Genomic DNA, 17880 nt, shown 5'->3' on the forward strand with positions numbered 1-17880 from the left:
GCAGAATTGAATTACCATCATAATTTGTATTAACTAACTCAGTTTTATTGGGTTTTACGGTCATTAAAGATGTCGAGACATCGTCGGTTTCAGGTGTGCTTAAATTATTCCACGAGATTTATTGATTTGCTCATTTGTAGTTGGTTCGAGGTCTCGCATTACGGTTAGTTTATGCGCTGGAGATATAGTTGGACGATTTAAGAGCATGGTTAACATGGGCACAAAGTCGTCATATTTCTTGGAATTGGGAATACCACCAAAATTCAACCAATACTATAGCATATTTTCATCAGAAAAAGTAAATAAACATAACTGAAAATATTTTTTAAACTTCAGTAACTTATCAAATGAAAAGAATTTCAAATGAAGCAAAATATACATACAAAAGCGTTAATTTTAAAATTCCAGAAAAAAAATTAGAATATTCCAAGAAAAACGCCTTTGGGTTAAAAAAATGTTTGAGAAAAGTAAAAAGAAAAGCAAGGAAGTTTTAAAATAATGAAAAACTCCGAAATAATTCGAATACAGATAATCAAGCGGAAAAAAACAGAGTAATTTTTTTTTTCATTTACGTTAAAGTTGAGAAATAAAATAAAAATAAAAACCATCAAAAAATCAAGCGTAATTAATGGCCGTGTTTAATGACGTTCTATTTTCCCGGCAATTAACGTTTCAGAAGTAATCATCCAATTTTTAATGCTTAATTTAACATCGCCTCGAGGGAGATTTGCTAGTTACTAAAATGTTTATTTAAAAAAAAGAGTAAACTGGCTTTTACCTTTGATGTATGTTCGTTATATTTGCTAAAATTGAACTTACCACGAAGAAGCTGTGTTCAATATGTTTAAGAATGTTTTGAAGCAAAATTTTCATAGTTAAAAAATTAAGATTAAAATTTCTATATTATTTTTAAATAAATATCCTCACCTGTTTTCTTGCTCGATGCTGTTGTCGATAGGATTATCCACCATCTGTCCGACCCGTGGACCAGTGTTTAGATTATCTCTGTCGTCTAAGTCTCCTACGAAAAATAAGAAATTATTATTAGGTATAATATATATATGTATTTATATAAATTTTGCATATATTTTCCGCGCCCCTAAGAGTTAAACTTTATATAAAATTAACCGCATGGGTTTAAAATAATCTTTGGAAGTACGTATAGGACGTGCAACAAAATAAATAGTACGAGAAATAATAAAAATACACAATACAAATACAGAGGTACAGAAATTGCGTATCTCTATTTGCGATGAACTATCACGCGTGATGAGACTAATTGGATGGTCGAGGTATACCATACGGAATGGTACCACTGGTTGGTAATGTATTTGATTTGTAAATCTCTTCATTTTGCTGTTGCCGCAAAACGGAGAGAACCTTGAGATCTTTAATGAAGAGATCCGTGTAATGAACTCCACACCCCCGTTGCAGCAGTTCGAGCGTCTAAAATTGCCGATGGCCATTATGTACAGACGACGGTATAAACCGTTTTGGTTTGACAACACGAGTTTCTTATATTTTACTACCTGTCTATATTGCGTAATAAAATTCAAAAGCAGTCTAGCTAGACGGAATGAGTGATTTCAGCATCACAGTTCCAACAAGTTGAGCTGATCTACTTGCTGATCAGCCATACTGGCTGAGATCTCAAAGAAATCATTGTTTCAAGACCCTCGAACATCTGATGATAGGAATCACTGGAATGAAATAAATGTCGAGTAACTATACTCAAACGCATGACAGCTGATTAGCCGGAAAAACTAATCATTGAACGTCAGGAAATAAATACCTAACGACTTAATAAAAAATACTTGTGGTCGGGGTTCCTGCTCCCGATTGCCATTTCATCAAATCACAATGGAATTGTTTATTTGGGGAGTAAATAGAAAGTAGAATGTTGTCCTAATGACGAGTATTCATTCACCAATATCGCCAAAAAGTGGGTCACTTTTACTATAAACCACATTCATTTGGCGGTAAATTATTTTGTCTAACTAGCCATATTCGAGATTAAACTCTGCTTGTGATAGTCTTATACTGTCGCCTCTGAACAATGACTCCTCTGTCATGTCTACTGAAAATATCTACCACAGTTGTCGACAAAACATTTTCAGTCGAATTTTTACCAAACAGAGTTCTTTCAGCCCAGAATCTTCTCACCATAAAACTTTGATGGTATAATAACTTTGAAAAAAAAAGCAAAAAGCAATTCTAACAAGATTCTCGACTCTATATTCAAGCATAAAAACCTCAAAAAAAAATTCTAAGATAACACAAATAAAGTGACAACGCAACAGAAGCCGGTGCTAAAGTAGAATATTCTAGAAAGAATGGCATCTTTTCACATGAATAAGAGAAAATAGAACGCATAACTTTGAGAGAAGAAAAAGGAACGATATAAGAGAGAAACAGTCATTTTATATCTTTCATCCTTTGACAGAATTCGTATAAAAAATCTGAATGGCAAAAGAAATCCTTAGACGGAAATTTTCTTTGAAAAAAATAAATAAAATACATACTATATATATGTACAAAAAAGAAATTTATATTTTCTTTTCTTACAGTAAAATTCCGAATGTAAGAAATTGGCATATCGAGACGTTATACAGATGAATATGGCAGTATTCTGTCTCCTAAGGGAAAACCTCATTTTATGCTGTCACTAGTTCCAAACTAAAGCGTCTTTCAGTGGAATCACTAGAATATTTTATTCTTATGTTTTTTTGGTTTTTTTTTGCTAAATAAAATATATGTATAAAAATGCTTGTTTGGTGTCACGTTTTAAACTCGAAGAAATTCTATTTTTTGCGATGTCACACTAAGGCCAAACGCTTTTTTTAAATACTTTCTGCATGAAATATCATTTTGGAGCTTTAATCCTTGGATAAAAAATTCTAACCATAACAAGAAAGAATTTTGATTCAATTTTTTGAGCGGTATTTTCCAATCTCGATGATATTATACTGTAAATGTGCGATTTGGTATGTACGAAAAGCGTTAAAAATTGGATTGACGACGTGTAATATGTCTGGTGACTTCAGTCGAAAAGTTTCCTATAATCGAAATGTCTGAAATATTTGTTCTTTTTTTTTTCTTGAAGAACAAATATATTTGTTGCTATAGTAACAAGGATTTTTTCGACAAAAAACAACTGGAAACATTGGAACTAAGTTCCTATTAATTGAGTATCGGTCTCGAAACAGCAAAAGAAATATATATATATGAAGGAACTGCCCATAATAGATCAATACCGGACTCTTCGTGATCGAAAACATGTGGCTTTCTACTAAAAGAAGCCCGTTTGTCATTTGGTCAAAACGAAACTGAATTGAATGTTTCGTATCTGGAAAACCTTGAAGTGCATTAGTTGTTTCGTTTTGTACATGAGATGTCGTAACGTTCAATTCTTCTTGAATGAATGCTGCGACTTGAGAGGTTTTAACCCATAATAAGAAAATATGAAACGAATATTATATCTATGGTATTGATGTCGATAAATATATCAGTTTTTTTTCGTTTTACTGCATCTTAGACGTAAGAGAAGGCATAGAAATAGAAAATACAAATACCTTGGAATGAGTTGCAGTTTGTAATATATGATGTCACACTTTTTTAACAAGCTCTTTTAATTCTAAAATTTTCGGCTTAACTCTTCGGTTGCATTGTAATTCCTCTACATTTTTGATGATGTGACATTTTTCATATTTAATAAACAAAAAATACACTTCTCACTGACATCTATCACTTACATATTGCGTCTAAAAAGTGGCTGTATAAAAAAATCCAAATAGCGCCACATTTTTGATGTTTTACAGGATTAAACAAAAGCCGCTGTGGTGGTCGAGTGGTTATAGTGACGGACTCGCGATGCGAGGAACCGGGTTCGAACCCCACAGTGGTGGTCGGCTGAAGTTGGTTTTCTGTGGCTCCCAACTTCAAGGCGCGAATGCGAGCCGATCTACTCGTTAAAAAGTCTCGCCACAGAGAGCAACAGTCCTACAACGATAAATCATTCAATCATAACACTTCACTCACAAATTGAAGTATAGATGGCAGCACTGAAATATCAGGCATAACACTAGCTACACACTCAGACTGTTAGGTTCACTCACTTTGTTCCAGACTCTGCCACGAAGCTGGGCTGGAAGAGATCTCGGCAACGGGATAAGTCCGGTGGCAGAGACCCTGGCGTTCATTCATTCAGGATTAAACAAAGTTCTTGTAGCACCACCAATAAGCTCAGAAAATTAGTGAAAATTCAAATATTTCCATATTTAATATTTATAGCACTTGAATGTGTAGCGAATTTGAGCAAAATACAAATTGGTCATGCAATTCTATTTGATTCGCTAGAGAATTAGGCGATTGCGATTCTTCACACATAGTCGGTACTCCACCGTTATAACCATACCACGCATTTTCGACACTAAATTGGTGCATTTTAGCTTGTTTCTTTCCGCACGCTTTGCTCCGAAAAAAGAACAAATTTATGGGCACCACACTAAAGAAAATATTTAACACTAAACAGGAGGCATAAATTCGAAGAAAATTCGCCAGGGCAAAAAAAAGCCCCAAATGGTTATAACGAAAGAGTACCCTATACACTTAGCGAGAGAACCACCTACCTACGATTAGTTAGAAATTTCAAATGCATTAAAGAGGGCAACTCGTCAAATTTAATAAGAATGTTTGGGCTAAAGGTACTAAAGGTACCCAGAAGTAATGGAATTCACTGTGATCATCATTAGTGGCTCTGCAATTAATCAAACAGTACTTCGTCTTTTGCCAAGCGTTTAGTGGCTTCTGAGGTATTATCGAATCAACGGCTGCAGAGATAAGCATGAAGCATGCACTGAACCTCACGTCGTGGCATCAACATGCTGACTGAGAAAAGCGACTCAAAAGTAACTTTCAACAATATATGTATATGTAAACTTGATAAAAAAAACTTAGAACTCAGAGCAATCCATAGCTGCCTTTAGTGGTGTGCGACAGGCCCGCGTTTTGGTGGGGGCGGGGCTGCATTTACGGTCATAATAATTTCTTTCATGAATTCTGAATTTTCATCACAATTCTGAAAATCTTCATCAATTCTGATACTATTTCCTTTATTTATTCTGAATTCCTTTCTTTCATTTATCTGAAATTATTTCTTTCATTCATTCTGAATTTTTATCAACTTTGGAATTCTAAAAACTTTCATCAAATCTTAAACTATTTCTTTCATTCATTCTGAATTTTCATGGGTACTTCTTGTATTTATTCTAATTTTCCGTGATTTTCATTTTCTGAATTTTCGATTTTCCTCTCACAGAGGAGAAAAATCGGGGCTAAAGAGCGAAGCTATTATTTTCGCACCGGGCTCCGCGTCTGTTAAGGGCAGCCTGGAGCAATCTCTTATCGACGGCACAGCACTTTAATAACCAAGCATCTCTGGTTCTCTTACTATAAGTCATTTTTTGCATACCTTTAGCCCGAACACTCCTGGATTTCTAGGCTTAACAAACTCAGGTTAAAAACACGATTGAGTCACCGAATCTCTTTTGAATAAAAGTATAATCTTTTCCACGATAAACAACCAGGAAGATTGACTTCATTTCACAGTCATTATGTGAGGCTTTCTACCATGAGCGACATCAAAAACGTTTGAGATGAGTTTAACCAGTCAAAACATTTCAGTAAAAAATATAAGATACGTCACATTATTAGAAAGCCTATCCGCAGAAATGTAGAGAGAAATCTCATTAAAAAGATATTTTCTACCATTCTTTGAAAATCGTTTTTTCATTCCTTAGAAGCTTTTCACTTTATTCACTTTTCCTTTGGTCCCTTTTGGCCTTTTCTTTCCCCCGTACCCTCGTACTTCAAGGTAAGGTTGGTACTTCCTTATCATCGCAGAACCATTAGCAATGGGCAACGTTACGGGTGAATTGATAGATCTCTCTACACAATGCCCATATTCAATCCTATGTTTTCCCCTCCGACTATTTGTGCGATTCTACTACCCCACGTTTCTCCATCCTCCCACTATATACAGTGATCCTCTTTTCCATTCCGATCCATGAGAGCCCTCGCTGTGTTGACCAACGACAGAGAATCACCCTCCACCCATGTCATGGGAGATACACATACACGTACATATATACACACACTGCGTATATATTGTGCACATAAGATTGAACCTAAGCTGGTATGAGGACATCCCTTGAGAGCTGAAATCTGCCCAAAACTCGAAGAAAATAGATACCAGTTTTCTTTAGGGGATATAATGGATATATATTTTCGTTTAATGCCACGACTTTGCAATAAAATCTCGTTGGTTTATTGTTGGACTAGTGGGCTGGTTATATAGAGACGTGATTCGAAATTATAAATTGCATAAGCAATAATAACACGCACTGCATTGCAATCTGCATTCGAACATTTTCTTATTTAGTTCCTCTAGCTCAGTGTTTCTCGACCTTTCTGAACTCAAGGACCAGTGCAACATCTGGCTCGAGTGGCGTGGTGGTGGCAGATGGCAGCACTACACATAACAAGCATTACAGAGAAACAAAAAAACCTTCACGTCAGGTTTCACTACACGCACATTCCCGCATGTTCCGATTCGTTGGGGGGTTCCGCGGGGGGGGGGTTGCATGTGTGGTGTAGCAGTAGTAGGTAGGGCCTCCAAAAAATGGCGCGGGGATTCATGATGTTCTTAAGTCAGCCACCTCGTTGGGCAATTTGCCTGTTGTGGCGTTGTATTTGTATCAAATCTGCCTGCGGACCACCTGTAGTATCGTCACGGACCACCACTGGTTCACGGACCATAGGTTGAGAAAAAAATGCTTTAGTAAATTGAAAACACTCTCCGTTGCTGTAGAGAAGTTGAGATTCTTTCCAGTACTTTACACTTAAAGTTCTCAGCAATACTTTAAAGGAAAAGGTTCTTATGTAATGCTGATGAAGACTATCATGGATGTAGCAGATGATCAAGTTGACGAGATCTTGATGACCGTAAAGATCAAAAACACTTCAAGTTTATGTTCTTCATTGTTGTTAGCTTGATTTCGTGGTATCTGAGAAGGAAAAGGAAAAGATTCCTAAGATATATTCAATGTGTGTGTGTGAAAGTTTTAGTTGCTTAAGTTGTGTTATCGGTCGTCCCGAAAGTTCTGAACGTTCTCCTTGTAAGTTTTTGATCGTGAAAAAAATGTTTAAGAATCTATCTCCATAACTCAGAACATACTGTATTTTTCGGGTATTTTAAAAACTCTGTCCTAGTTCACTTCTATTTACCTTCCTGTAAATTTCACCTTATTTTATAAAAAAAAATAAGGTGAATTATGGTGGGACCGTACAAAAATGAAAGTCAGATGGTACAATGTGTGGTCAATATGATGGATGTGATAACATACAATTGTTTTGTAGATTCGATAAGTTTCAGAGAAGCATTTCATACTAAATTCATATAGTTTTTTCTCCAAACTAGTACCACGAAATGTTTTTGGACTGTACTTTAAGGAATCTTCTAAATTTTGAGTGGTCAATTATTAGTTTTCGTCAAAATTTTCGACTTGTCATTCATTTGGATCCTCATCCTCTACACCAGTGGTTCCAAACCCTTGATGCTTAAAATACTTGGAAATGTGTATAGGGCGTGCGAACTACAAAATATGAGTACGAGACTTGCGTACCCTTAGAAATACGTGTAAGATTTTTCTCATCCCTTGAAATGCGTGTCCAATGCATCTCCTGGATCAATAATACAGTTGAATCCCGTTTAACGAATATCATTATAGAGAAAATCTCGTTTTAACGAACACTTTTCTAATCTCCCAGATACGTTTACATAGGAATAATGCAAAAACCTGTAATGCCTTTAATACGAAATTTTATTATAATGAAGTGATTTCTCTGGTCTCTTGGAGTTCGTTATAACGGGATTCAACTGTACCTCTAAAAATGCGAGGGTAGCCCCCATGTATATTGATCCATAACATATTCTGCATTTTTTCATTATTTAACTTGTTTTTTCTGTCATTATTGGTTATTTTTCGTGTACCCGTAAATTTTCCGTCCCTTACCCATGACAGTTCGCGTATCACAAGTTGAAAACCGCCGTTTTAGACTGAAATTCCGAGATTCAAGTATTCGAGATACCATCAAACTGTCAAACAGTCATAACCGACTTACTACACAAATTCCCATAGAATTAATAAATATTTCTAAAATATTAAGAAACAAAATCTTCATTTTAAAATACAATAACAAAATAAAATTGCTTATAATTAAAATTTCGATAAGACATACTGATCATTATAAATATTCAAAATGCACTGATTATATGATAAAAACGAGATCGGACAACTTAATTTCAAATTGTTTGTCACAAAATGAAATATTCAGCTGAACTAGCATTGGATCTGTAGACTTGGATCTGTCTTTCTTTCGGGACGACCTAGCACATTAAATTCAACTTGAGATATACAAGGTGCGTGAAAAATTCGTAAAAATTAAAAAAAAATACCGAAAAGTACAAAGGATGATAAAAAATCGGAGGCAGATCGGGTTTTTTTAATAAGGAAAAAAATTAGCTCCAAAGTCACTAATAGATGGCGTGAGATAGAATATTCAAAGCAGATTTATGTAAATCAAGCCGTCAATAAATTAGATGGATGCACATGAATTCAGTGGTCAGATGGCAAAATGTCACAAGTCACTTTTCCCAAAAAATTAGTTGTTCGCATTCTTGTGTCTCTCGTTCGTCAAAATTTTGGAAAGTGACAAAATTTCATCCATCTCTTTCTGTTTATGAGGAACCAACGGAGGCAAATTGCAATACGTCAAATATCCACTGCATTACATTTTTACAAAATATTGTTTAAAAATTTGCTCTTCGTGAAATTTTGGAAAAGTCACTTGCGACATTTTGTCATCTGAGTACAGAATTCTTCATCCGATGTCGGCAGTCTGATTTGCATAATCTGCTTCGAATATTGCATTTCAGTGCCATCTACCGTCGACTTTTGGAACAATGATTTTTGTATTCTGATCACCTTTTGATTATATTCGTGAAACCCATAATTTTTAAACTCATTTATTTTTAACTAATTATTTAATTTCTTTTTAATTAATTTTCAAAGTTTTAATGAACTTTCAACCCATTTTTGACCGCTCTTTAAATTCTAGACCAAATTGCACAATTTTTATATATAAAAATATTATACATATATAAAATCATTATATATGACTGGTTACTTAAATAACATGTTTGAGAAGTTTCAAAAATCTGAGCATTAATTTAGCATGTTTTTCTTTGTAATTAATGTAACTTTTCAATCAAAAAGTTATGAATTAATTAACTTAATTTAATGAGAATGAAATTAGTAATTACGATTTTGGGAAGTGTTATGTACCTCGTAACAAAAAAATTTGGAAAAAAAACGATTTTTTCACATTTTTAAAAAATTTATTTCTCTTCATGGTCATGAAAAAAAATTCAGTTTGAAAATCCAAGATAAAATTTCTTAAAATTTCATTTTTGAAAAGTCATAAAAAAACAAATTTCTTTGTAAGCAAATTTTAAAAAATTCTGACACTCATTAAACATTTTAATTCCCAAAAATATTTATTTCATACAGAAATTTGCATGAAAATGACTTTTGAAACAAAGCGTATTGAGCATAATCTACATCAAGATAGGAACGCATCTTGAACTGAAATTCAAAAAGCTGAATTTTCTCGAATTCCCGAAAAAAAAAAATCCGAAACATGCCCACGTACGTATCGACCATAAATGAAATTTACGCGTTTCTCCAGAATTTCAGAGACAGATTTATATTCTATATACATATTCATTTTAAATAATGTTTTTTTTTTCGACACTATCTGTTTCGCTTTAAAGTACGTATGGGTTCCGATTACACCAGGAAAAAGACTCATAACCTGGAATAAGGTGATTTTCCGTGTAAATGGAGAGGATTTTTGAGAACCTTGTTGGGCAACACACGCATATATAAAAACATTTGAGAAGATTCCTTGAAATGAAAGTGGAACAAATTTCGCACATCAAACACCTTAGCTCTGGTTGTATGCACGCTTTATATTGAGAGTAAGGGAGAAACGATCCTCTTGGAATGGCAGACGCTGAAGCTCTCACGATTTTCGGGCTGTTGATGTATGACTAACAAGACAGGCGAGATCTGTGGCTCGCTCATCCATACCAATATGTGCCCAACTCTCTCCACATATATAGAGCAAGAGAGAGAGAGAGAGTCCACAGTCTCTTCTCTCTCATAACACCTCTGCCTCCCTCAATAACCCAGGGTTGTCACTAGGCCATATATCTGTCGATAAATCACCAAATGCAGTAACCATGCAACAAGATACAGAATTTAGGATTATATATATATACATATATGTACACACACACATAAATTACAAAACGAATAGAAGATCCTAGAAATGATAAAGAATGAAAATTTGATCTTCCTTTTCGATGTTACGGGTTATTGTGAGAGTTATTTTCATACGTGCAACCTTTTTAATGAGATTGTTATAATATATTTGTAATAGGGCTGTGGAAATCAATTTAAATTTTTAACTGGTTAATCAAAAAATTTTAATCGATTAATCGAATATTTTCAAATGCTATTCATTCATAGAAAACGTAGTGTTGGCAACTATTTAATATTAATTGATGCTGTAAAAATAAACGCTGTTCATTTCACGCATCAATCTGTGATCCCCAGGGATCAGCATGATCCGTCCAGGGAATTTGTTAGTGTTAGTAAACATCCATGCCCGAACCCAGACCTGCACAGTGAGAGGCTAGCTCCCTAACCACTCGATACATCACTTTACACAATTCAGAATGGATGTAAACAAATACAGAAATAGATTAAAAAAAGCTGTGCGCCCACTTGAAGCTATTTAATATCGTCCTCCTTTGCCAGAAACACGAATGTGTGCAAATTTTTAGAACTTGGGAAAACGACTTTTGAATGTTTACTCTACCCATGGTAACATGGGTAGAGTAATGGGTAGAGAATAATGTTTTGTAAAATATGCTTCAATAGGGGATACGCATTTGCGTTTCTGGAAAACTTAGCAAAATAAGTGATTCAATCAGCTGATAAACCCAAAAGGTTAAAATTTGTCTCTGGTATAAGGAGGACGATATGTTGAACTGCTTGTCATATCCTGGAATTTCTTAACGTGGATCTTGTTATATTTTTTAATCAGTAATTTTAGAAATCATCACTAGTTTTCGTTGAATCGACTTGTGTTTCCTATCGTGTCATGATCAAAATATTGATTCAAATATTTTTAAATACGGTCACTTTTCCGATGTTTCGCAGGGTCGCAACTAGGTAGGAGCAGGCGGCTCTCGTGCCCCGGGCGCTGGACCGAAGGGGGTGCAAATTTCATTCTGAAACCTCTCCTTCAACATTACAAGGCGGCGTCAAAATGCGTGCTTGCCCCGGATGACCAAGCATCTAGTTGCGGCCCTGATGTGTTTCGTATAGGAACATAATTTATATAAGATATTTTTAATCGGTTTATTCAAACAAATCAAGTTAAATTATAAACTTTTAATAAAAATTTAAATAGAATTTTTATCGGATTGAACGAGTGTCGATTAAGGGCGGTATTCACCGACATGGTTTAAGCTATAGTCACAATTTTTTGATAAGAGATCGACACGGATTGGTTAAATTCAAGGTTTTGACCAATCTATGTCAATCTCTTATCCAAAAATTGTAACTACAGGTTTAAACCATGTCGGTGAATACGGCCCTTACTCAACTAAAATTCTTAACTGTGATTAACAATTGATCGATCAATCGGACCAGACCTAGTTTTTAATGTTTTTTAATTTTTTCAGCATTCATAACGGTCGATCTTGTCATGTAGAAATTGTATAGTTTTCAGCAAAAAAATTTATAAAATAAGTTATTTTTATATAATCAACTGATTTGGGTTGAAATTGGGCGTTTTTCGGAGGCCCCGTATGAAATCATTTTGTGATACTCTAAAATCCTGTATGCAGTGCCGTCTTAACGCATGGGCCAACACCGAGCATATTCCGGGAGCCTCAGGTGCAGAGAGGGCGTCATATGAGATAATTGAGATCTACAATTTACTATGATGATAGGTTACAATTTTCGAGAAGTATGTAAGTAATTTTATATGTAAATTAGTAGGCAGAAATTTCTAGCCAGGTCGGGATCCTAAAAAAAATTACTTTGCAAGGGCTATGGTGATCTTAACGCTCTAACTGGCATCGATTGAGATATCTCGCCTTCTTAAAAGTCTTTTATTTTAGGAATGAGACAAATCCAGATAGTTTGAAAAGCTGATTTTTTCAGTGGAACACATTTTCGTATCTCTCTTGCTTTGCATCTGCTGAAAAAATCGAAAGAAAGTCCACTTCATAAAATTTATTTTACAGGAGGTTTAGTTGTTTCTGCTATGTCGGTTGAAGAATTAAGATGGCACAGTTTGTATGCATAGTTTCTTATAAGGGGATAGGTGACAGGATTTTAGCGCATAGAATCGGGATTTACCTCATGAATTCATTGCGATAGAGAGCTCTCTATCGCAGGCTACGTTGGGCAGAGATCATCAAAAACCTTAGACTAAACAGGCTTGTGCGTCTGTATATGCAGATGTGTTTGTTAATATAAATCTTCTTAAAAGACTCACATTTTTCATATAAAGTATTTATAAAATTATGGAATTTCAAGCTCTTGAAATCAAAATTTATTTTAACCCCGTTTTACGACCGGAAGCGGCCGCATGCTTGATCTCAGACGCTCCATTGAAACCGAAAATATGTAAATTTCACTCGTGTTAATTTCAATCTATCATTACTATGTATAAAAGTTATTTTTTGTAAGTTCCAGATCCAAAACTTGACAGTACGCCAAATCCAAAGACCACAGTCGCCAAGTCAACAAGACACCCACTAACACTGTCATTCCACCCCATATGTTACGTGCTGTTGACTGAGTTCAACCGCTCTTCCCCCACCCGGTTACTGAACCCCCCCCCCCTCCCATGGAATGAGTGACATGGTGCGACCCCAAGTTGACCCACACATGACACTCCAGTTCCTCTTCCTTCAATTCCATGGACGAAACAGATGGAACCAAGGTTTGAGTGAGTGAGTGAGAGGAGGGGTGAGTTTTGGATGGACGACTGACTGAGGGCAGGGCTGAATATGCTGTGAGGTTTGGCACTGCGAAACCACAAGCGTTAAATATTGTAAGGTGTAGGGCTGTGGCGAGAAGACAGGCAAAAAAAAAAAAGATGGGCAAGCAGGGAGGTACTGGGAAATATGGATGGGATATGATGTTTGCATAGTGGAAAATATGGTTTCAAGTAATATGCTCCTAACTGCTGCAAGGAGATGGGGGGAGAAAAAATCGGATTATTCTTTGCCAAACATTCAGAGAGTGTTGTGTATGTGCAGTATTGGTATCACTCGACCTCACTCGGATTACACTCAAAATAAATTTCGTGAAAACTAAAAAAAATGGTTTGTTGACAGCTTCACGCCCACGCATTACCGTTTTAAGTCAACTCTGAAACGCGATCCCGGCTGCATATCAATCTTATAAAGTTTTCAAGAAGTTATTTTCAGCTATTTATGATAATTTATAGATCTCCAACTTTCTTCAGTTTGCTTCAAAATATTAAAGAGGTTGATACACGAAAACTTTCAGAAATATTCGCGGTTTTTTTTTTTTTAAATTTTTAAATTTAGGCCTGCTTTGAACTTTTCTGCATCTAACTGCGTTGGAATTTCTTTTTCTATCTGGCACCACAAACGTATTTTTAATATATTTTAATATAAGTTAGGCAAGAATTATCTATGATTTTTCCTCAAAACAATGTTTTTTGTCAGATAAGACAGTTATTTTCAGCTACAGTGAAACCTCGGAACAACGATATTCTACGGCCAAGAAAAAATATCATTGTATAGAGATTTATCGTTATATATATATCGACAGGCAACATTATCATCACGTGCCATCAAATTTATGCTGTTGTTGGCATCTTTTCTCAATTGGCATTGTCAGTAACACCATCGCTGAAATTTTAATTTGATTAGTTGGTGAACGAATTTCAGTTAGGCCTGGATCGCACTATGAAAGTTTGATAAAAGATATTTTACAAAACTTGAAAAAACAACCAATAAACCTATTGCATGCACTACTCGCTTGAATGTAACCGATACGCTTATTGGTTGCATTTTCAAGTTTTTTAATAGAACTTTTATCAAACTTTTATAGTGTAATACCGTCCTTAGATGTATTATCCCTGCAAAGAGGTTTACCACTTAATACACTTTTGTGTGTATCACACAAAAAATAACGATACCAAAAACTTCATCAACACTTTCGGTAGTACTGAGTACACTGATTTTCAGTGTACAACAGTACTTTCGGTAATCAGGTGGTACCGAATTCCGATATTATTAGACTTCCTTGGAAGAACTAAAACATGTGACGAGTAGTTTAAAAGTATATTGCAGGATATTACGAGTGTGAAATATAAAAAATATGTACTGTCGTTTTTTTTTGTTTTGTTTTTTTGGTAATGGTTTCAAATTCCTCTAAACTAATATCGTTATAGAGGGGGGTCTATCGTAGTAAAGGATATTGTTGTATCGAGAGGAGTTTAACATTAGACTATAGACCATTCCAAGCAAGATTTGAAAAAATATCATTGTAGAAGGATTTACTCTCTTCTTTATATCGTGTATCATTGTAGCAAGGCTCACTGTATTTATAATAACCAATGGATATATAACTTTTAAGTTTGTTTCAAAAAATTAAGGAGGTTGGTACACGAAAAATTGCAAACATTTTCAATTTTTAAATAGGCCTACTTTGAACTTTTCCGCGTCTAACTGCGTTTGAATTTTTGTTCTATCTGCGCACCATAAGTATTTTTAATATATTTTAATGTAAGTTGAAAGAGTTATTTGTGCTATGTTTTTCCGTTAAAATTCTTTTTTCTCAAAACTATGTTTTTTGTCCGGTAAGGAAAATTTTCAGACTTTACTAATTCAGATGACTTGAAACTTTGCATGTCTGTTGATACTGTGTTATTGCATGCTTTGACGAGAGAATTTTTTATTGAAATGATATCAAGAAATGTTATGCATGAAATATGTGTAAAGTTTGGTGATTTTTGAAAAAATTGATGTTGAAGTTTTTCAATATTCAAAAAATATATATTAGCCTAAAGTCTTCTCGTTAAATTGTATAAAAATATACACAAAATTTGAGGAAAAAATTAATCCTTTCAACGACATTGACGAGATGTCTCGCCTTCTTAAAAGCCTCTTATTTTGGTCCACATATATTGTAAAACTGATTGCTGATGAAAAAACTTTTTCTCCTATCCCTTACTTCGCTTACCCCCTACTCTTTTATTCATTTTGAAATTATTTCTTTTAATAATTATCAATTTCGACAATAATTATCAAATTATATTTGAGATTGATAATCATCAATTCTGAAATCATTTTTTTCACTAATTCTGAAAAAGCTTTTGATTAATTACGGATTAAACTAATTAATTCTGAGAATAATTTTAATCTGAAATCCCTTTAAATTAGTGTCTTCCAAAGTGGACAATATCACCCCCTGGTGGGCGTGGAATTGTCCAGGGGACGATAGAAGCTACGGGTATAACATAAGATCCTATGGGCACGCTTGAGTTAAAGGGCGATGAGTGAAAGGCATTTCTCAAGAAGGGGGCGATGGAACAAAATGTTTTGGTAACTATGCTTTAAATGATTCTTTAATTATTTACTTCGGTAATTCGCGATTCGGCAGTATCACATATAAATATACACCTGTCAATGCTAACAAATTGTTAGCATTGACAGCTGTATATGTGTTAGTAACAATTACGTGCTATCTGATATTCTTGTAAACTTAAAATTACTGTACAGCAACTGTCAACAAACGTGCGAATATAAGTGAAATCCGTCTTAATAATAAAAAAAAAATTAATCCATAAAAAATACAATACAAAATAATTTTGTATTTCACTTTTTATCGATAAACTCGATCAGGGCATCGATAAGATTGTTAGCAAATTCGCAGATGACGCGAAGCTAATGGAGGTAGTCAGTCGGAAATCATAGCGATAGTGTGTTGCTCCAGACCAACTTAAACCGGATTGTAGTATGAGCTGGATGAATGGAGCATGTGTTTTAGCGTTGACAAGTGCAATGGTCGCTCATTTTGGTTCAAACAACTGACGGTTCTGTTACGAGTTGAATGGTGTCACTATCCCGGATGCAACTAGGGTCACAGATTTGGGAATTCTCATTTACGAGTAGCTTAGGTTTCTGAAAATTGTTCAGCAGTGGTCAGAAAAGCGAATAGAATGCTTGGGCTCATGCTTAAAAAGGTCTCTTCGAGTTCTCCTAAAGCCATTCTTCCGCGTTTCTGAGGCTCAATTCCTTCTGTACTGCAGTATGCCGTACGGTTTTGGAAACCATACCTACAGAGGGACATTGACTTGTGGTCGAGGGGGTGCAGAAAAGAGCTACTCGTGCCTCGATTTCTTGAATATGTTTACGTTGGAGGAACGCCGGTGTTGAGTAGATATGATCGAAATATTTGAAATATTCAACTGGATGGATAGGGTTGACCATGAGTTATTAATACACCGTCAGTCAACTGCTTCTACAAGGGGACACCATTATTGTTTAGTAAGGGACAATTCCAGGTTGTGGTGTGAGTTTTTCTCTAATGTAGTTTTCAATAAATGGAATAGCTTACCTCCGGCGGTTGTGAATTCTGACATAATTCACACGTTTAAAAAGAAGTACGATAAACATAGAAGGATAAATCGAGAAGCTATCCATGCTTAGATAAGACAACCATAATCTTTTTTTATGGGCAGTGTATTATATATATATATATATTATAAAAATAATATATACACAATATATTTTATTATTTTTCCGGTGATATATGCTTTTATATTGGGCATTTCGGTTATATTTGACATTTATTTTTTTATGGGCGTAATTTTTTCAGCCACCTCGTTGGAATTTGTAGAAATCTAGAAACGAAAATTCTTATTTCTTAATAAATTTATGAATAAAAATAATTAATATCCCCGCACGCACACACACACACAAAAAAAACCGAGTGTTTCCAACAGGTGAGACAAACCTCCTCTCTTATTGTCACCTTAAGGTTCTGTCATTACCTCGGAAAAGTACTTTCATAAAAATCTAATCAGGATTAGCTCTGCTTTCATCTTTATTTAATTAAGAAGCCCTCCTCCTGCGTCCCCGCCGCCTATCTTCCTTTAATAGATAAGGAACAATAATAATACCGCTGATGAAAAATGGAAGCCAAAAAAATATATATATATTTAAAAAATTTATAATAATAATAATAATAACCTATTCTCCCTTTTGTTGCTTTTCCTACTCTCTCTCTCTCTCTAGAATTTATTTTTTTCATTATTGTTGCTGTTGTATGTCCATTGAGCTTGCTCAGTAAATTAAATCTTGGATTAGCCAAACCCTCGCCCTCGAAATTTATTTCATTATTATATTTATTTATTTATTTTTTTTTTTTTGAAACAAAAATCTTTTTCTTCAATATTGTTCTCTAAGACCAAGAAAACAATGGCGAGAAACACCGGATTTGAGGTGATAAGGACTTCATTGGCCCATGTACAGTCGAAATAAATGAATTGCTTTCTTTACTTTGTTTGTATTTTCTTAAAGAAAGAGAGACAGCAAAAAAAAAAAAAAAAAATGGCGTCTCTCTTCTCTCTTTTCTTCTCAGGAGATGATCAGAATTTCTCTCTCGTCTTTTCTCTCTCGATAAATGCATTCATTCA

At 34.7% G+C, this 17880-nt stretch overlaps 1 protein-coding gene across 1 annotated transcript in view; it reads right to left on the reverse strand.

Moving 5' to 3' along the window:
* The window catches only part of LOC149065561 (tyrosine-protein kinase transmembrane receptor Ror-like), a 90765-nt gene that overhangs the window by 30473 nt on the left and 42412 nt on the right, over positions 1-17880 (reverse strand). The window contains exon 2 of the mRNA XM_089253787.1: positions 928-1021. Coding sequence (XP_089109913.1) covers positions 928-1021 — 94 coding nt within the window. The remainder of the gene's footprint in view (positions 1-927; positions 1022-17880) is intronic.

This window comes from Pholcus phalangioides, unplaced genomic scaffold (assembly GCF_987345545.1).
Source record: "Pholcus phalangioides strain wild (caught in Gottingen) unplaced genomic scaffold, Ppha-v1.0 ptg000039l_1, whole genome shotgun sequence".
In the NCBI taxonomy this organism is placed as follows: Eukaryota; Metazoa; Arthropoda; class Arachnida; order Araneae; family Pholcidae; genus Pholcus; species Pholcus phalangioides.